Source organism: Musa acuminata, chromosome BXJ2-6 (assembly GCF_036884655.1).
Source record: "Musa acuminata AAA Group cultivar baxijiao chromosome BXJ2-6, Cavendish_Baxijiao_AAA, whole genome shotgun sequence".
Taxonomy (NCBI): Eukaryota; Viridiplantae; Streptophyta; class Magnoliopsida; order Zingiberales; family Musaceae; genus Musa; species Musa acuminata.
Window position 1 is genome coordinate 42,883,288 of NC_088343.1, and position 17,559 is coordinate 42,900,846.

At 38.6% G+C, this 17,559-nt stretch overlaps 1 protein-coding gene and 1 long non-coding RNA gene across 4 annotated transcripts; one reads left to right on the forward strand and one right to left on the reverse strand.

Moving 5' to 3' along the window:
- The first annotated feature begins 912 nt into the window (after positions 1 to 912).
- On the forward strand, positions 913 to 3,825 carry LOC108953058 (uncharacterized). Of its 2 annotated transcripts, XR_001978425.2 has the most exons (4): positions 913 to 1,188; positions 1,336 to 2,036; positions 2,135 to 2,327; positions 3,483 to 3,825. It is a non-coding gene; the product is annotated as an uncharacterized LOC108953058 (long non-coding RNA). The 2 variants fall into 2 exon arrangements; XR_010488137.1 differs by having other exon boundaries at positions 2,135 to 3,825.
- Positions 3,826 to 5,031: 1,206 nt separating this feature from the next.
- On the reverse strand, positions 5,032 to 16,756 carry LOC135615766 (uncharacterized). Of its 2 annotated transcripts, none has more exons than XM_065114706.1 (10): positions 16,565 to 16,756; positions 12,252 to 15,152; positions 10,790 to 10,919; positions 10,625 to 10,713; positions 9,352 to 9,596; positions 6,540 to 6,626; positions 6,336 to 6,435; positions 5,607 to 5,811; positions 5,235 to 5,297; positions 5,032 to 5,150 (listed from the first exon to the last, which is right to left on the reverse strand). In XM_065114706.1, the coding sequence occupies exons 1-9, from the start codon at positions 16,631 to 16,633 to the stop codon at positions 5,263 to 5,265; spliced, it is 3,861 nt and encodes a 1,286-aa protein (XP_064970778.1). In that variant the 5' UTR covers positions 16,634 to 16,756; the 3' UTR covers positions 5,032 to 5,150; positions 5,235 to 5,262. The 2 variants fall into 2 exon arrangements, with proteins under 2 accessions (XP_064970778.1, XP_064970779.1); XM_065114707.1 differs by having other exon boundaries at positions 5,235 to 5,362.
- Positions 16,757 to 17,559: the final 803 nt, after the last annotated feature.

The following is a 17,559-nucleotide window of genomic DNA, read 5'->3' on the forward strand; positions in this document are numbered from 1 at the left end:
TTTTCATTAATAAATGGTTTGGGTTTTAGTTTTCTATATCTTCCAAAGTAATATATTATATGGCTTAACTAATAAATTCATGTGACAATTCAATCTCGTTTTCTGTATATTCCAAAGTAATATATTATACGATCAATTAAATGCTGGAAATAAAAAAAGCATTAAAGACTGAAGCGATTCTTCAAGGCTAATTTTGTCATTTAACGTAACCAGCTCAAACGATTCCGATTTGGTCTAACAAATCCTCTGCGAGCTTATTAGTCACCGGGGCAACGGGTGGTGTGGTGCGCCTCCTGCAGCGCTGATCTCATCTAGAACCATTCATAGTCAACTCGCGTGAAAATGAGGTGCGAGCCTTGGAGAGGTGGAGCACGTTAGTCTTAGGATACCCACAGATGCATTGGCTTCTCGGCGGCCTCAAAAGCCAACGTAGTTATCCTGTCCCAAAGTAGGTGTGGTCACCACGGATGTCATGCTGTCAATCGATTTGTCATCCATGAATGCATGGCACGGGACAACTCTAGCCATAGCAACAACCACATCCAAAGTGCACCACTCCTCACTCCCATGTGCTCAAGAACCCCAAAACTCATACATTCATAATCTTATTGGAATTAATTCTATGTATAATATTTGAGTCCGTTAGTGTATTATTATATAAATAAAAGATCTAATCCAATTAAACCTAATTTCACAAATCTCACGGTAAGAAACAATGTGTTGGTAAAACATTCTCTTCGTGCAATATAATTTTGTGGATCGATGGCAACATCGTAAATAGCGATGCATGCACGTTCCCACGCGGCACACAACGAACACCGACACAATTCCCATCAATCACCACCGACGAAATTACACACGTTGATTGCGGGCCCCGCTTCCAAGTGAATACGGACCACTACTCTTACCAAATCGTACGAACCGTATGACTTGGGATGTCGTCCCTGGCGGTGCTCGCCCGCCTCTTCGACGGGAAGCCTGCCAACGGCCGCGCCTGCCCTCATCGTCGAGTGCCTCGCTGCCCTCGTCCACGTCCTCCCCGACGCCTTCGCTGGCGCGGCTTCCCCTTCTCCGGCGTCCTCACCGCCCTTTGTGTCGGCGTAACTATCGGTGACCATGGTGACGTCGAAGAACCAGTGCGCAATCACGCGACCTGTCGTCGCCTTTGCCTTCCACCAGATCGCTCAGGTAAAAAAAGAAATCATTATTTCGCTTCAAATTTGTGGTCACACATTGCATTTTTCATGAAGGAAACTTCCACTTGTTGCTTCTCGTGTTGTTGCCCTCAAAGTGTTTGCTTTAATTCCTCTTTTCGTTTTTTCTTGTCATGAGCAGATGAGTCTATATTCAACGTGTTTGCTTTAAATAGGCGCAAACCTCACAGTGCTTCTGCTGCAGATGCCCTCAAAGTGTTTGCTTTAATGTCCGATCATCTCACTTCCATAGAAGTACTTCACTTAGTATCAACGATTACTACAACATCACATACGTTATTGCCTCGCCAGCTCACCGTAGTCATTCCAATCACGCCATAAGATACGAGTATACCACCATCATGCGAAAAGGGATCCAACGCCACTTGACATCCGTCCCCGATATGGACCTCATCAAGATTCGTGCGCAACCACTATTCCTTTAACGCGACCTGCCAGTTCTTGACTACACTCTTGCCGACCTCCTCGCGCTCATCCATATGACCCCTTCTCTCAAGAAGAGCGGACGCCTCTCGCTCGACCCTCCTGATTTCATTTCTCGAAGCCAAAGACAGGAGCCATTCCCGGAAGACAGCGTGGACACCCAGGTCCTCCATCTCGCCGTAGCGGAGCTCGACGGCGACTCCTTCGTCGCTGGCTTTGCCTACTACGTTCGCTGCAAAACCCTAATCCAGCTTCTAGACTTCGCCCAGCGCGAGGGTATCCGTACGGGACGCGGAGGAGGAGGATGGTGAACGGGCCATTCTTGTTGGGCGTCGGAGGAAGACCCATGGGGCTTGCCGATTCCTGCGAGGTTGCCTCCGCTGCAAACGGTTCTTGACGGTATTTGAAGATCGCTATTCTTTGATTTCTTTCCAGAGTGAGGGGTTTATCTTGGATGCTTTTGACGAATTGTTGTTTGTGCGCGCGAATCTTTTTAGACTTGGCGACCTGTCAATGGATCGAGGAGTTCTTTGGTAAAGAAAACGTTAATACAACTTGTGATGTACAGGACGTGCTTGGGGAACAATGACTCAACAAGTATTCGATCGGTGGCTTTGGGGATGGCACCGAAGAGTTCCATCTCACAAACTCGTAATGCTGATTGGGGTCAGTTAACACCTTAAAGAAAGGGTACTTGTTCTTTCCATCTAACAAACTCATAATGTTGAGTGGGAGCAGTTAATACCTTAAAGAAACTGTACTAAAACACCAAAAGGCCATGAATCATGTTCCTTTCATCTTAATTTTGTTCTATTAATTCTTCCAACAGTTTTAGATAATTACCACTTCGATTCAGTTTCTGAACACACTTAATAGTTGGTTGCAAATGTGATAGACTACACAATAATTTTGAATTTGTAGATGATGACTTAAACATGCTTTATGTTCTAGTACAAATTTTATATGGTCTTTATGCTACTAGTCTCTGTATCTCCTTTTCTTCATAGGGTAGCTCTTGGTAATTTGTCTGCAAATGAACTCATTTATGATAAATGACCTTTCACCTATCTTGGTCCAATATCGATTAGGTTCATTATTCTTTTCACAAAGAGTAACTTGGTTATATAAAATGTCTTGTGACTTATAACTCATGCATTGATAATCACTTCAACTCTACGCTAATAACAAAATTGCTTGATATCTGACCAAAAGGGTGCTCTGCTTTTGAGCCTTGAAGGCTGTAAGTCCTTCTTTTAGGTCTTGATTAATTAAAGGGAGAATTTATCGGTAGCACAAAGTATTGTATATAGTGTAATCTAAGTTCTGAAAATGAGATTGTGGTTCCTATTGCAACAAAAGGTTGCTTTAAGTAGTAAGCTTCTAGCGTAATATCTGTGGAGTTTTGTGTCGGCAACACGTGGACAATATTACTGAAGAGCTTTCCGTTAGCAACTTCTATATGGACGATGGGCTTGGATGTTTGGAGTTAGATGATACTTGAGTTACTTTCACTTTGTTGATTTATTTAGATTGAACTTTGAAGATAATTTTGGGCTACCCATGTTATGGCTTTTCTTTCTCCCATTTTGTTGGGGTGAAAGCATTCGAGTGTACATATCAACAATTTGTTCTTTCGGTGCTCGGAATGAACCTGATAGTTATATCTTTTTGTAGCATATTATTTGTCAGCCATTACTTTTTTAAATAAGATATTTTTGTCCTTATCAGGTGTTTATTTTACCCTTCTTGGTCTATTTTCATCAAGAATTAGTGACAGTTAGTAATAGTTTGATACATAGGATTTTGTGATAGATAATTTCAACATGCTTGGAATTTGATGATCAGGTTTCCTACTTACTAATCCCTCTCTCCTAAGCGGTAGTTTACAAATAGAAGGATCTATTTTTTCATAAAGCTGATGGTGGATTAGAGCTCTGAGGCTCACTTTTGTCCAATTCTCAAGCCAAATCATTCTGACTGACTGGATGGGATGCTTAGACGATATGAACAAGCTTTCAAATATGGGTTGAAATTTGCTTAAAGAAGACATGTACATGAATATCTGAATCATGGGTGGTGGTGTTTTACAGTTTTTTAAGCTTGTTGTGGTACCCCAAAAACAAAACAAAAAAAAATCATATTTGTTGAGATTGTTGGTAATGGTAATGATTTGAAAGAGATTATATCTTGTTTTCCTGGATTCAAACTTTACTTGATGTGTCCCTTGGATGGAAGTTCAGACCATTTTTGGATTCAACTTGGTTTGTGCTCTCACCTTGGACTTTTGCATGCCCTTGATTTTGATAGTGCTTGCCTTGGGATGCTGAGTTTTGGTCATATTGCTTGAACTTGCATTTAGCTTCTTGCATTTTACTTTGATATGGTCAAGTCGCATGACTTGATGGTTAATAAATTAGAAGATGATGCACATATACCTGAAACTTCATATGCCGAGTAATAATTAGTTCTGATCATCTTGGCGGCTTGGATTCTTGATCGGTAGCAAGAAGACGAGAAAATCATTACCTCGAAACGGATTCGATCGACAAGAAAGTCGGAAATCTTCGAGGGAGGTGATTATCTTAGCCGAGATTCTAGATGGATACCTACAAGAGAAGAAGAGTTCAAGAAAATCACCACTCGGAAACGAATTCGATCAACAAGAAAAGCAGAAGAAATCATCGCCATCCTGAGGAAGAAAAAGATGAATAAAGGCATTGTCAACCTAACACTAAAAACAAAGAGTGATCGATCTAAAAGACCATAAGGTTTTAAGAGAATTTTACCACCTCGAAATGGATTCAAAAGTTCTTGTGTAACATCTCATGACAATAAAAATAAATATATAAAATAAAAATAAATAAATTGAAAAAATAATAATAATAATAATAATAATAATAATAATAATAATAATTATTATTATTATTATTATTATTATTATTATTATTATTATTATTATTATTTCATCATCCCGTGAGCCGAACCAAATCATCAAAATTTGAGTAAACGAAACAACATCTTTATTGCAAATTTGGATCTCGAAACTTAGGCATCTGATCATGAGATCAGACTCTTCGAGGGCTGCCTCGTGCCTTAATTGGAGTGTTTTCAAAGCTAGTGAACTTATAGGACGTGGCAGCAACAGCTCCACGAAGGTTTTAATAACACGTTCCGGGAATACAATGTAACAAAAACATGGTCAAAGAATACTTTGGGATGGAATTTCAATATGTTTTCGCAGCTAAAAAGAAGATTTTTCAGAAACCTGAGATCTCTAAAGAAGCATAAAGATTAATTACATAATGGTCAGAGGAATTGGAGGTTTCCCACTTTGATATATATATATATATATATATATATATATATATATATATATATATATATATATATATATATATATATATAAACCCTTTAATAACAAAAGTGATGGTCGTCACAGGCGGCGCATACCGGAATGATTGGAGGAGATATCGATCATAATGCAACTCTTCTTTGTGCTTGCCTGCATCAACACTGGGAAAGCCCTAGTGATCAGCTGGAGGAGTTGCAAGTTGTGGCTAATAAGAAAAAGCACACGGGTCTAAAAGGAAAACATACCTCTACTGCTGTGAGCTTCTTGTTCATGTTATTTTTGCGATGCTAACAGGTCTGTCTGCATGTCTGTTGCGTGAAGATGATGAAAAGCATCACTTTGATGATGAAACAATATCCTCATAAGTATCTATCTACATTAGCAGGTACGGTCCATCAGCAAGGGATCAATATTATATTATGTCTTTCACAAGTAAAGACTCTAGTACTCGCAATCAGACCCATCTGCTAATTCGATACAGAAATCATCCGTTGAAGTAAATCTCCAAATGTGTATCATATGGATATGTAATTTTGTGCATGTATTTGTTACCATTACAATAGTTATGTTTATGACAGAATTATTGATGACAGAAAAATTAGAGAAAGGAAGATCACCTGCTGGTACCCCTGAAACGGTTTTAGCTGCTCCTAAGAGCTTCTGGCACATAGTAGTTCCTGAAAAGCTAAGAAGGGAGTACTTTGATAACTCTAATCTATCAGAACTGGTCATCTGGGTAAATCCAAAGGAGGTTGTCCATGTCTGTAGAAGCTGAGGAACCGCTGGTAACAGCAGCCTTTCTACTCCTAAAGAACAAAGCAACTGTAGAACAAATAAGAAAAGCAAGCTGGTGAGAATACATCATCTCGTGAGCCTCGATTAACATTTACGCAGAAAGAACTGATGAAAACCAATAAAATAAGAATCTCATTCGACATGATCAATGATTAGTTTAACATCCGGCATCAGAAGAAATATAAAATTAACCATAACATAGGAAAACAGACTCGTCAAACCTCTTTCAACAATAAATACAAGTTCAACATTGCTTAGATGAAGCTGAATCCTATCTAAAAATTCTTTCATAGAAAAAGCTCAAAGTAGAAGAAATAGTAAGTTCAGCCATTAGCTATGAACAATCTTAAGGGGAAATTATAAGATGTAAGTAATCACCATGCAAGTTTTATAAGACCAGCTACAGAATGATTTGGTCTCGGTCTAGTTAATTGAAACTTAACTGAGAGAGAGAAACATATGCAGATCAAATGTTCCTCAAACAATGTGCTGCATGTATTTTCCCAATGCAAGCTCGATCAAAGTTAGACAAACATTTTTGGTGGTATTACCTTCTCCAATTCATTCACAAGAAGACGACACATTCCCTTTCGGCGATACAGAACACGAGTACCTATTAAAGGCATTTCTGCTGCCTTGTCACCATAGACCCTGGATCAAGAGTGTAAAAGCAACATTAGTTCAGCAGAAAGCAAAATAAATTGAGAATGCATGAAAATGTAAGTGTTAAAAGTGATAAAGAGCAACATAAGAACCTGAAAGTAGCAACTGATACTAGTTCATCTCCCTTCTCCAGAAGCATAGTGTAAAATCCCCAAAAATTTAATCGTTTAAGCTCTGATCTGAGAAACAATAAGGCAGGATTCAACATAAGCATCTGAAGACAGAAGTTTCACTTTGGATGAAGGCCTTCAGATGAAAGCTATTGAAATGGCACATATGGCACTAAAAGAATCAACTTAAAGGGAAGCTAAATTAAACACAAATCTAGCAGGCTTTGTTTAAACACAACGAGGAGCTGCACCAAACATGAATGGTCAAGAGATCAAACATTTGAGCCACAGCTTCAGGAAAATATCAACTGCTAAATAGACTATAATAGAAATTAGATTTGGAAAAGGTTCGTTGTGTATTATTTTACTGGAGCAAAAAAACCATGAGTACTTGCGTTGGAAGATTTCTTGCCAGAAGGCACAAGTTTGTGCATGTCTTCAACCTGGTAAACTTCTCAAACTTGTGCAGCATATCAAGTTAACCTTGCAGTATGATCGAAAACAATGATTGCAAGAAGTCAAACAAGTGGCAAGTCAGAAAAGGTCACTGATCTTATTAGAAGGTTATGGAGTGAGGATGGAGAACTTTATACTCCATCGAAAAAGTTGAGATTGCTTGGCAATGCCATCAACATTAGTCTCCCCTCCTTTTTATTAATAAATTTTGATTATGGAAATATTCATCCTAATCATAACTCGACACGTGGCAGGACAGTTAGTAATGAGAAGACGGGTTCTGGTCAACAATTAGGCTATGTGGACACTAATCTAAAATAGTAGTTCAAAGAAATATTTTATCAATACCTTGAAAATAGCAGGCTGGGGGAACATTCTGCTCGTATTGCAGAATATTCCCCTAGTTAACCGCTATAAAAGGTTATTTAGGTGTGGTAATCGAGGTCAGTCGCTATAAAAGGTTATTTAGGTATGGTAATGAAGACATTACCCATGGAGATGAAGAAGGGTGTTGAGTTTTATATGATCTTTGCATGTTCCTTAGATTAAATAGAATATTTATAAAATTGTTACAAAACAGTGTTGGATAATTAAAAAAATATCATTATGGAATAGTGTCATCAAGATAAGAATACAATGTTGCTCGCTGTTTTGTGCAATCCAAACTATTTAAAACAAGTTATCGCATGAGTTTGCGACCAAAGAGCATCAGGAATCTGACTAGACATTCTAAATCATTAGTATAAAGGGGAATGAAGATTTACTGCAAGGAGCAAATATCTGGAGGGCATAGACAAAATAAGGAGCCAACTAAGCAAAATCTACACTCAGATATAAAACGAACAAAAACACTACAAAGCTTATTTAGGTTGACATTAACATCATCAAGTTATTAAACACCAAGAATTATAATTCAAGCATACCCAAGGACATAGATCGTTATTTACTGATCTGACAGTTAGAGGACATAAAAATCTATACTGTACCAAGCGGACTACTCAATATGGCTTACCTCTTAGTACTATACCAGTAAGGATCCTATCTCTAATCCAAATCCAACCAGGTCTCCTAGCCAGCTGCAGGTGATGTTTGAACCTCCCAACGACAAGGTTTCATCTCTCTCTCTCTCTCACACACACAGACTTGTGTGCACCTCATAATCAAGCAAAATTATTATTTTTACATACTTTTATTATCGCACTCAAAACAAGACTAGCAAAACATGAGCAAAAGAGAAAGTTGCTTCTGCTGCAGTAATACTAGAGTAGCAAACAGCTTCTTTACACAAAAGAAGTTGCTGTTCTGAATTCTGATAGTAACACTAAGGTAGCAAATAGCTCAAGGTAGGAGCAAAGTGCTTGTTGATGTAGAAGCACAGTATTCTAGCACAAAGCTAGCAAGTAGTTTTGTGCAGGGTCAAATTGTCTACTGCTGCAGCAGCAGTAAAATTCTACTGGTTTTAAGCTAGCAAATAGCTTATGATAGTAGCAAAGTTACTATCATAATTGTAGTACAAAAATTTGTTGCTGGAGCAAAGCTGTTATTGCTTCTGCAATGATAGTACTAAGCTAGCAAAATAGCTCTATATAGGAGCAAGGCTGCTACTGCTGCAGCGATATTAGTACTAGGCTTGCAAATAGCTTTATATACGAGCAAATTGCTTCACATTTCTAATGACCTAAAACACATTGGTAGGTTCATGAATCTTGATTGAATCAGAGAAGTCAAAGTTGTTTCAGTCACATGGATTATCATAGAACGCTATACAATTCTGCCTGCACCTTTTACATGTCCTAAGCACAAAAGTTCTGAAAGAAAGTGCAGTAGAGAATTTGCTTCACCACTAATCACAAGATGGGGAACAAATTCAAGAGCAAAAAAAAAAATCTAAACCACAGGTTCGATAGGTGAGAACGGTGGTGTGGCATCCACCTAATGTTGTGATCTCACTTCTCTTCCCATTCCAATTGACATTGTTCTTGACATATGATAAGTTTGGAAAACATATTTAATTTATTTTTCAGGTAAAAAATATGTAAAGATAAGGTTTTATGGGGACTCATGGGGTCCAAGTCCAGTGTCCAACTGCAACAGCACCTGGGTAGTTGTACCATATAGGTCCGACCACTAAGCAGTTCCGGTCCTTGATCGAGAATTTAATCCTTACTGAACATACAATTCCTGAGTCACACTATCATGTTAAATAAATAAAGGTCATCAAATGCCACACCAAGGTAACAAGATTCAGCAAGTCATCACTTCATACACATGTAAACTGACATAGATAATTGGGCAAAGTAAAACAATATTACATCTAAAATTTGAGAAAGTGTCTTACTCTTTATTGAAAAGAAGATCAGCAACGAGATCACTCTGAGTACGAGTTTCAGTCATCGGCACAAAGCACTCATGCAGTACATCAAGTGCAATACATAGCTTGCTGTGATGCTCAGCCATGGCTTCAAGGGCAAATCTTCCAAGATCTGAATTATCATTACTGCCCCATCTCAATAAAGTCCATGATAATCCCACAGAGGAAGTTGGGTTCGATTTCCCAATAAGTTCACAGAGATGATAGAATATCTGCAGAATCAATATAAGAAACATCAAGAACAAACTTTCCATGAGTGACTTCTACTAATTGAAGGAAAAGATGAACTCACATGAGAAAATAAAAGAATTGATAGAGGAAGCTTGAATCTTTAGAAAAGGTAAACAAGGAAATGGAGGTTCCAACTGTAAATAGGATTCAAGTAAATGCAATATGTTAAAAACAAGAAAATCAAATAGGATGGAAGTGGTTCTTGCGTTTTTGCTCTGTATAACTAAGGTCGAAAATCAAAAGCAAACTAGTACGCCACTGTACATTATCATACACAGTGATCATTTTGACCAAAATCTGATAAAGCCAGCACTGTGAAACCACTAGTCGGTTGAACCCAATTAAAGATTCATATGCATACAATTTGTCCACATTTCAGACCCTCCGATTATTTCTTCCAACCACCATATGCTATGTGCCCACATCCATCCATATCTGCTACATAGAGTACTACATCTCTGGTGTACTGATCTAACTAACATGGTCTCTTTATAATTTCATAAGTATCTCCTCCAACTGCTGCTAAGCTTCTCACCTGCATGTCTGAGTAATTAAGAACCAGATACTGTATTATGGCATTGTTCAAGTCAGGTGACGGCTTATTTTCCACCAAGTCTCTATAAGTTTACTGACCAAAGAGGTTTAGACGATTTACAGTGTCAATATCTGGAGAATAAAGGTCCCAAGAAGGACCAAACTTTAGCTCCTTTATCACTGCCACATCAGTTCTTAGACATGGACAATTTTAGATCAAATTAAAACCCACATCGACAACGGCTCAATCTATGAATTTTGAAAAGATGATTACAAGTCTAGTGAACAAATAAAAACATAGAATTTACCAAAATTTGAAACACGTGGAGATAAATTTAGCAGTAAGTTATGTTTTCATTATATCAATCACTACAGAAGTTCAAGTGCACCAAAAAGGATTCATTATATCCAGCAAAAAATGAAGGCACAAAAGATCAAGTGCCAAAAAGGATTCAATTCTTTTGTTGAAATGTACCTTTAAACATTTCTTACTGCAAAACCAATTTCCAGTTGGACAAGAACCAAGCTGTTGTAATCTTTCACCTCTCAAGCAACCTACATGATCTACATAAAAGAAAATTTTAGATGCACAAACATATGGGTGCATGCATACGTAAGAAGGTAAAAAGTCAAAACATACATTCTCCTTCACATTGATCACAGGAAAACATTGTTGTCTTTGTAAATTGCTCTACATCATGATTGTATTCACTGTGGTCACATATGCCACATCTACATGATGGACAAAACCATTTTCCTTCAGGGACATCCTACATGAAAACCAACATTAATAGAATTTAGCCACCTGATATATTATAATTGTTAACAAGTTAGAGGTACATAATTTGGAAATTAAACTTGACACGGTTTCAGAAAGACAATTTTGATAAAGCCACAACAGTAACAACCTCTCACCTGATTATGTTGGATCGGAAACAAGAATCATTAAACATAAATTGGTTCTGTTAAAAAAAGTCATCGCACAGTATAAGGTGTCATTACTCATTATTTCCAAACAATCCCTATTTGGTCAAAACCTATAGGCTCAGATCTCTAAACTTAAGTTAAATTTCCTAACCAGAGCATGTAAAGGACTTCTTTAGACACATCCAAGCTACATTTGGGACTTCTCTTAGGTTTATTTAGCACTATTGTTAAATATAAATGTATTACATGTAGAAAGGTTTTGATGAATACAACTTAGACAAAAGTTTATTAAAGATTCATTTTAATTAAGATGCTACCAGTGCATTGTTCCTACTTCCTTGTTATAAACCTCCAGATGATACTGCAAACTCTAAAGATGGGGCTCTATCAAACTTAAACTTTCCCTTCTAAGTGGCTATTAAGAGTTACAATTGGATTAGAAAATGTCGATATATTCTTTAAATAGAGAGGGACGGTCTGGCCTTTAATAGCAGCAGAGAAACTTCAATGATTAATTTAAGGTGCTTTCCATTGACAAACATGCCCAATACCCTTCTATATCTTAATCATCTCCTTTTCTCTTCTTTGATGTCCTTCTATCTGTTAATTTGATAGGAAAATAAGCCCAGCAGACCTCAATTGTTAAGAATAAGCACGTCCAACCTTTTTAAATGAAAAGCAGTAATTGCACCAGGCCTTAGTCAAACTCCGACTTGCAAGCATTTCACTTGTAAGATATTGAACTTTTACCTACAAGTGCTTCTGTTTCACATTAAAATAGCAAATAAAGTGGTCAGAGATGAGAGTTAGACCTTATAATTTTATGCACATAAAAAGAAGATAATTCATAACAGAGAACCCAAATATCATATCTCTCATTTATTATGCAAATAATACAATCAATGCAGTTGAAAGCACAAGAAATACAGATAGCATTATCCTTTAGAGTAAATGACCATGACAAAATTCAACCATCCATCAAAGACACTGTGCTACAATAGAAAAGGTAAAGAACACGGCTGCTGAAACTTCATGTGCAAACAAGATAAAAGATAATAAAGCCAACAATATTCAGCAAGTGAAATGGAAAACAAGCTCTGTTAAGACAATTTCCAGGTAGATGCCGCAAACATAATAAGACATTTTACAATCAATAGATTAAACAAGCAACTTACCACTAAGCCCATGCAGGTTACGTGAAATGCTGATGGACAGTGGTCGCATAATATCAATGCACCACCATCTTGACAGATAGAGCAGATTGTATCACTTTGATGTTGAGTAAGGTCACCCTTCAATCTGATGTGTGGGGAAATTTTTTGCTTGCTAGCATGCATCATCTGCATTTGACACTGTAGTAAAGATCTTCCATCAGAAAAAAATATAGTGGCAGAAGGCCTTTGAGTTCTATTATCACTGTGAGCTGCAAAGCTTGCAAGATCGAACACTGTTTTACAGCACATGCACTTTATTCCAGAATGATTTATCCGGCCTTCCTTCCTAGACTGTCTGTCTTTTTCACACATACAATAAACCTTCTGCCTCGGTAATAGTATATCATTGTCAATAAGCCAAGACAAAACTGTTTTTGCAGAATGCTGGCTAGAAGATTCTACAAGTTGCTGCAAACTTGTGCTTGATCTACGCACACGAGATGAAAAGCTTTCGCCCGTTTTCTCATCTTGTTTGATAGATTGGGATGCCACTCTTCTTTTAGATTTTTGACAATCAGCTTCCTGACCAGATAGACGAGTTTGTGTGCTACCATGTGAAGGAGAAAGAGGCATGCTTTTCTTCTTTAAATTTGCAACTCTTTTGAATCGCAATCTACCAAATTTACGTTCACCAAATTCTGATGAATTACAAGAAAATGTTGATTCTCTTACAGTTTCATTATCCAAAAAGTCAGCAGGTTCATGGAAGCCTTTACTTGTTGCAGCATTTGAAATGGTACAGAGTTCCCATTGTTTATCATTCTTTTCAGATTCAATGTGTTCAACGTTCAATTCGGATTTGACCTTTTTCTGGTTGCCCACAGAATGGAGAGACTTAATGGTGGAATTTCTATTTTCTTTCAAGTAGGCCTTACAGGCTGTAATAAGAGAATGAAAGGACTTGCCACTTGGTGACCTGTAACATAATTCTTGCTTAGTTTTCTTGTCTTTAAGATAAAAGAACCAGCCCATGTATAAAAGATGTCTTTTAGCATTCAGTCTCAGCAATTTAACATTCGCATCTAAGATTGCTCGTTTACCATTTTGCACTTGCAAATCCATGAAACCCTCATATTCCGTTATTGCTTCTGGTAAAAACTCAGGTTCAATGTCCTCGTCTGCCCTAAATTCCACCTTTTTGTTCCCAGAAGCAGCACAGTTGAAATTTCTACCTGAGCAATTCACACAGTAATCCACTATAGAATGCAACCTCTTTGTACTGCAGCCTGAGCGGTCATGCTCAGAATCATCAGAATATTCACACTCCTCGTCCACCTTCTGGTGCAGCAAATCACTGCAGGCCTTGATAAGGGAGTAATAGATTCTTCCTTGAGGTGAAGAGAAACGAAACCTTAAGATTGCATCTTCTCTAAATTCGACTGTCCAACCCAAAGCCACAAGATGTTTCTTCACTTTTTCTGATAGAGATTTGCAATCAAGCTTCGCCAAGCTTTTCAGCCTTGACTTTCCACCTCTCATCTTGGATGCATATACTTCTACCAACCCAGGGCAGTAGCTGGCATCAAGTTTCAGAGGCTTCCAATTGTTTGCAACACTACAGCTTGGGATATTCTCAGCCTTACTGTGCATGGATGTGAGGTTGGAGAATGTGCCTCGGACCTCGGCTGCATGATTCTCTGCTACAAAGGTGCAATCAGTTGTTGTGTCTGAATTTTCTTCCACTGTTTTCCATGCTTCACAGGCTGTTACCAGAGACCCAAAACGTTTTCCCAGAGGAGAGACATAATACTTACGACCATGAACATCTTTGATGAGCTTCCATCCTACAGCCATAAGATGAGACCTTGCAAGTTGACGCAAGGCATAAAGCTTTTTCTTCAAATCTATAGGACAAAATTTATTGCGACACACTTGTATGAAATCCTGTAATGCTTTCGAGCAAACCCTGGGTTTCATTGATGCTTTAGTACTGTCGCAGGATTGAAGAAACCCATCTGCACCTGAAACCTCTGTAGCATCAACTACTAAAACTGCTTGGGAGGAATTCTCACTAGCATACTTCAACTGACATGGACTTTGAGCACCTGAAATTAAGGCACGATCATCAGGTGTGTTTAGTCCTGAAGAGCAATTATTGTCTGTACCATTAGTCAGATCATCCAATCCAAGGTCAGCACCTTGAGGACAAATAACATCCTCCATTGAAGTGCAAACATCAACTGAAGCCATGCCAGCAGTTACTAATTGTTTAGAGATAACATCGGAAACTGAAATGCTATTCGCTGCAGACCATACTTCCTCAATCAACTCTGACAACAGTTTTTCCCAAATATCTTTTGTTCCAAAAGCCCAGCTTTTGATTTTGTCCTGAAAAACATGAGTAGCTCTCAAGTTGCACCATATCTGCCTGATTGAAACAGGCAAGCTACCTGCACAGTCAAAATTTTGAAGCAATTGAAGGAACAACCACTGGCCACGAGGCTTCCAATGCCCAGAAGCTTCATCCCAGTCTTGGGTAAGACGCAACCTCTCAATGGTTAAAATAGCCTGGTCTCCTAGATCCGGAAAGAGCACTCTCCTCTCTTCAAAACCTTCGTCATGATCGAAAACTACACCTTCCCACCAGGCATCGTCAACCAAGGCATCAACACACAGCCCATATCTGATCTCTGAATTTCCAATGCTGACATGAGGTGGCACCGGTCTAATTCGTGGTCTGCAACTTTCAGTGGCTGTGCTGAATGTGCCTTCAATTGCATCTGATACTGGAATCACCTCCTCAGGTTCTGAAATACGGTCACCACTCAATCGATTGGCATGCTCAACAACACGGAAAAACTCACCACACTCAATGACCACTGCCAAATGCCAAGACTGAAGGCCTTCATGGAAATGTCCCACCTAAATTAACAAAACAAACATAAGAACTAATGGAGGAAGCCAGGGCATCAAAGTTTAATCAAATACTTAGAAGGCAAAATAGAGTCACGATGCAGTTGTTATTCACTGTCCCAATAGCACAAAAAACCATAAATAGGACCACGAGAAATTGACGAGGCAAAAGATGAGGACGAACTTCAAAATTTTGGAGAAATGGAGAATGCAGCCACCAGGATAATTCGTAGTTTCTGATACAATCACTGTCGCTGAAGAAACTTTAGCAACAGTGAGCAAATTAAAAATTAATAATTACAATTACAAAGCAGCCATAACAAAGTGCATGCCAAAGCAGCCATAACAAAGTGCATGTCAAAGTGCATGCACTTTGTTAGTAACTCAAACAAAGTGCATGCCAAAGCAGCCAAAACAAAGTGTATGCCAAAGTGCATGCACTTTGTTAGTAACACTAACAAAATGCACGCACTTTGGCATGGCATGCACTTCTTTACACAAAAGAAGTTGCTGTTCTGATAGTAACACTAAGGTAGCAAATAGCTCAAGGTAGGAGCAAAGTGCTTGTTGATGTAGACGCATAGTATTCTAGCACAAAGCTAGCAAGTAGTTTTGTATAGGGTCAAATTGTCTACTGCTGCAGCAGCAGTAAAATTCTACTGGTTTTAAGCAAGAAAATAGCTTATGATAGTAGCAAAGTTACTATCATAATGGTAGTACAAAAAGTTGTTGCTGGAGCAAGGCTGTTATTGCTTCTGCAATGATAGTACTAAGTTAGCAAAATAGCTCTATATAGGAGCAAGGCTGCTACTGCTGCTGCAATATTAGTACTAAGTTTGCAAATAGCTTTATATACGAGCAAATTGCTTCGCATTTCTAATGACCTAAAACACATTGGTAGGTCTCGATTGAATCAGAGAAGTCAAAGTTGTTTCAGTCACATGGATTATCATAGAACGCTAAACAATTCTGCCTGCACCTTTTACATGTCCTAAGCCCAAAAGATCTGAAAGAAAGTGCAGTAGAGAATTTGCTTCACCACTAATCACAAAATTGACGAGGCAAAAGATGAGGACGAACTTCGAAAGTTTGGGGCAATGGAGAATGCAGCCACCAGGATAATTCGTAGTTTCTGATACAATCACCGTCGTTAAAGAAACTTTAGCAACAATGAGCAAATTAAAAATAGCAATAAAAAAACCATACCGCAGAAACTCGCATGAATTTAAGATGGTTTGTTAAAGAAGTTCGTTTAGAAGACGAACAAGCATCCCAACTCATTCATCAAAAACAAATACGAGAGACTAAAGACAAGCACGGCATCAGATTGCGTCGCAAACGAATTCAACATCACGATCTCGCGACCATATCTCGACCAAAGCAAGGGAAGAAAAGGGGGAGGAGGAGGGTTTAGCCGGTACCTCGACCGCCTCTCCGGTCATCAACTTCTTTCTTCGCCGCTTCCTCGTCGGCTCGTCGTCGATCGCCATGCGGGGACGAGGGTTTAGGCAAGGGTTTAGGCAAATCGTGATTGCCCTCGAAACCCGAGGAGGGCAGGACCCGCGGATCTCTTTGACATGGACGTGGCAATGGTTTAGGCAAGGGTTTCCGGGGTTGCCAGCGAAACCCGAGGAGGGGTTGCAGCTACGCTGATCTCTCTTATATATACACAAGAAACACTCGTCGACCTATTCGTGTCCACCGTAGTTTCGCAGGAAGAAAACTCTGGCCGTTGATATCGATCTCATCAGATGGAGTTATTTGGACTCTACACGACTCCTACTCGGACTCCGGAATACCCAATATTCTTTGAATAATGAAGTATGGTACCCAAGTTATACCTTCTTTCTTATTGGAGGAAAAACGGGGTCCACCTATGGAAAAATCGCATGAGGAAATCACAAGGAAGATGGGGAAATATTAGGATGTGCGTGGCCATGGCATCGGTCATCGTGTCAAGTTGGACACGATGCAACTAATCGGCAAGCGCCACGTGAGTGTTCGATCGGCTTCAAAAATAGATAATATATGTATATTTGTTGGTAATAATGAGTAATGATGACGATAATGAGAGCGATGCATATATGTATGATTTTGAAAGGGCAGATAGGATATAAACATTCATGTTCTTAGTTCATTAAATAATGTCCTAAAATTCTTACTTTATATTGAACACTAAATTATTTATGTTGATTCACAAAGTTGATCTCTAATTGATGCTTCAAAGTGTAATTACAAAATTAATAATTACAATTAGAAAGCAGTCATGCCAAAGTGCATGCATATATGCCAAAGCAGCCATAACAAAAAGCATGCATGCCAAATTAATAATTACAATTACAAAGCAGCCAATTACAAATTGATGCTCCAAAGAGCAATTACAAAGCAGCCATAACCACATGCATGCATAAGGTCC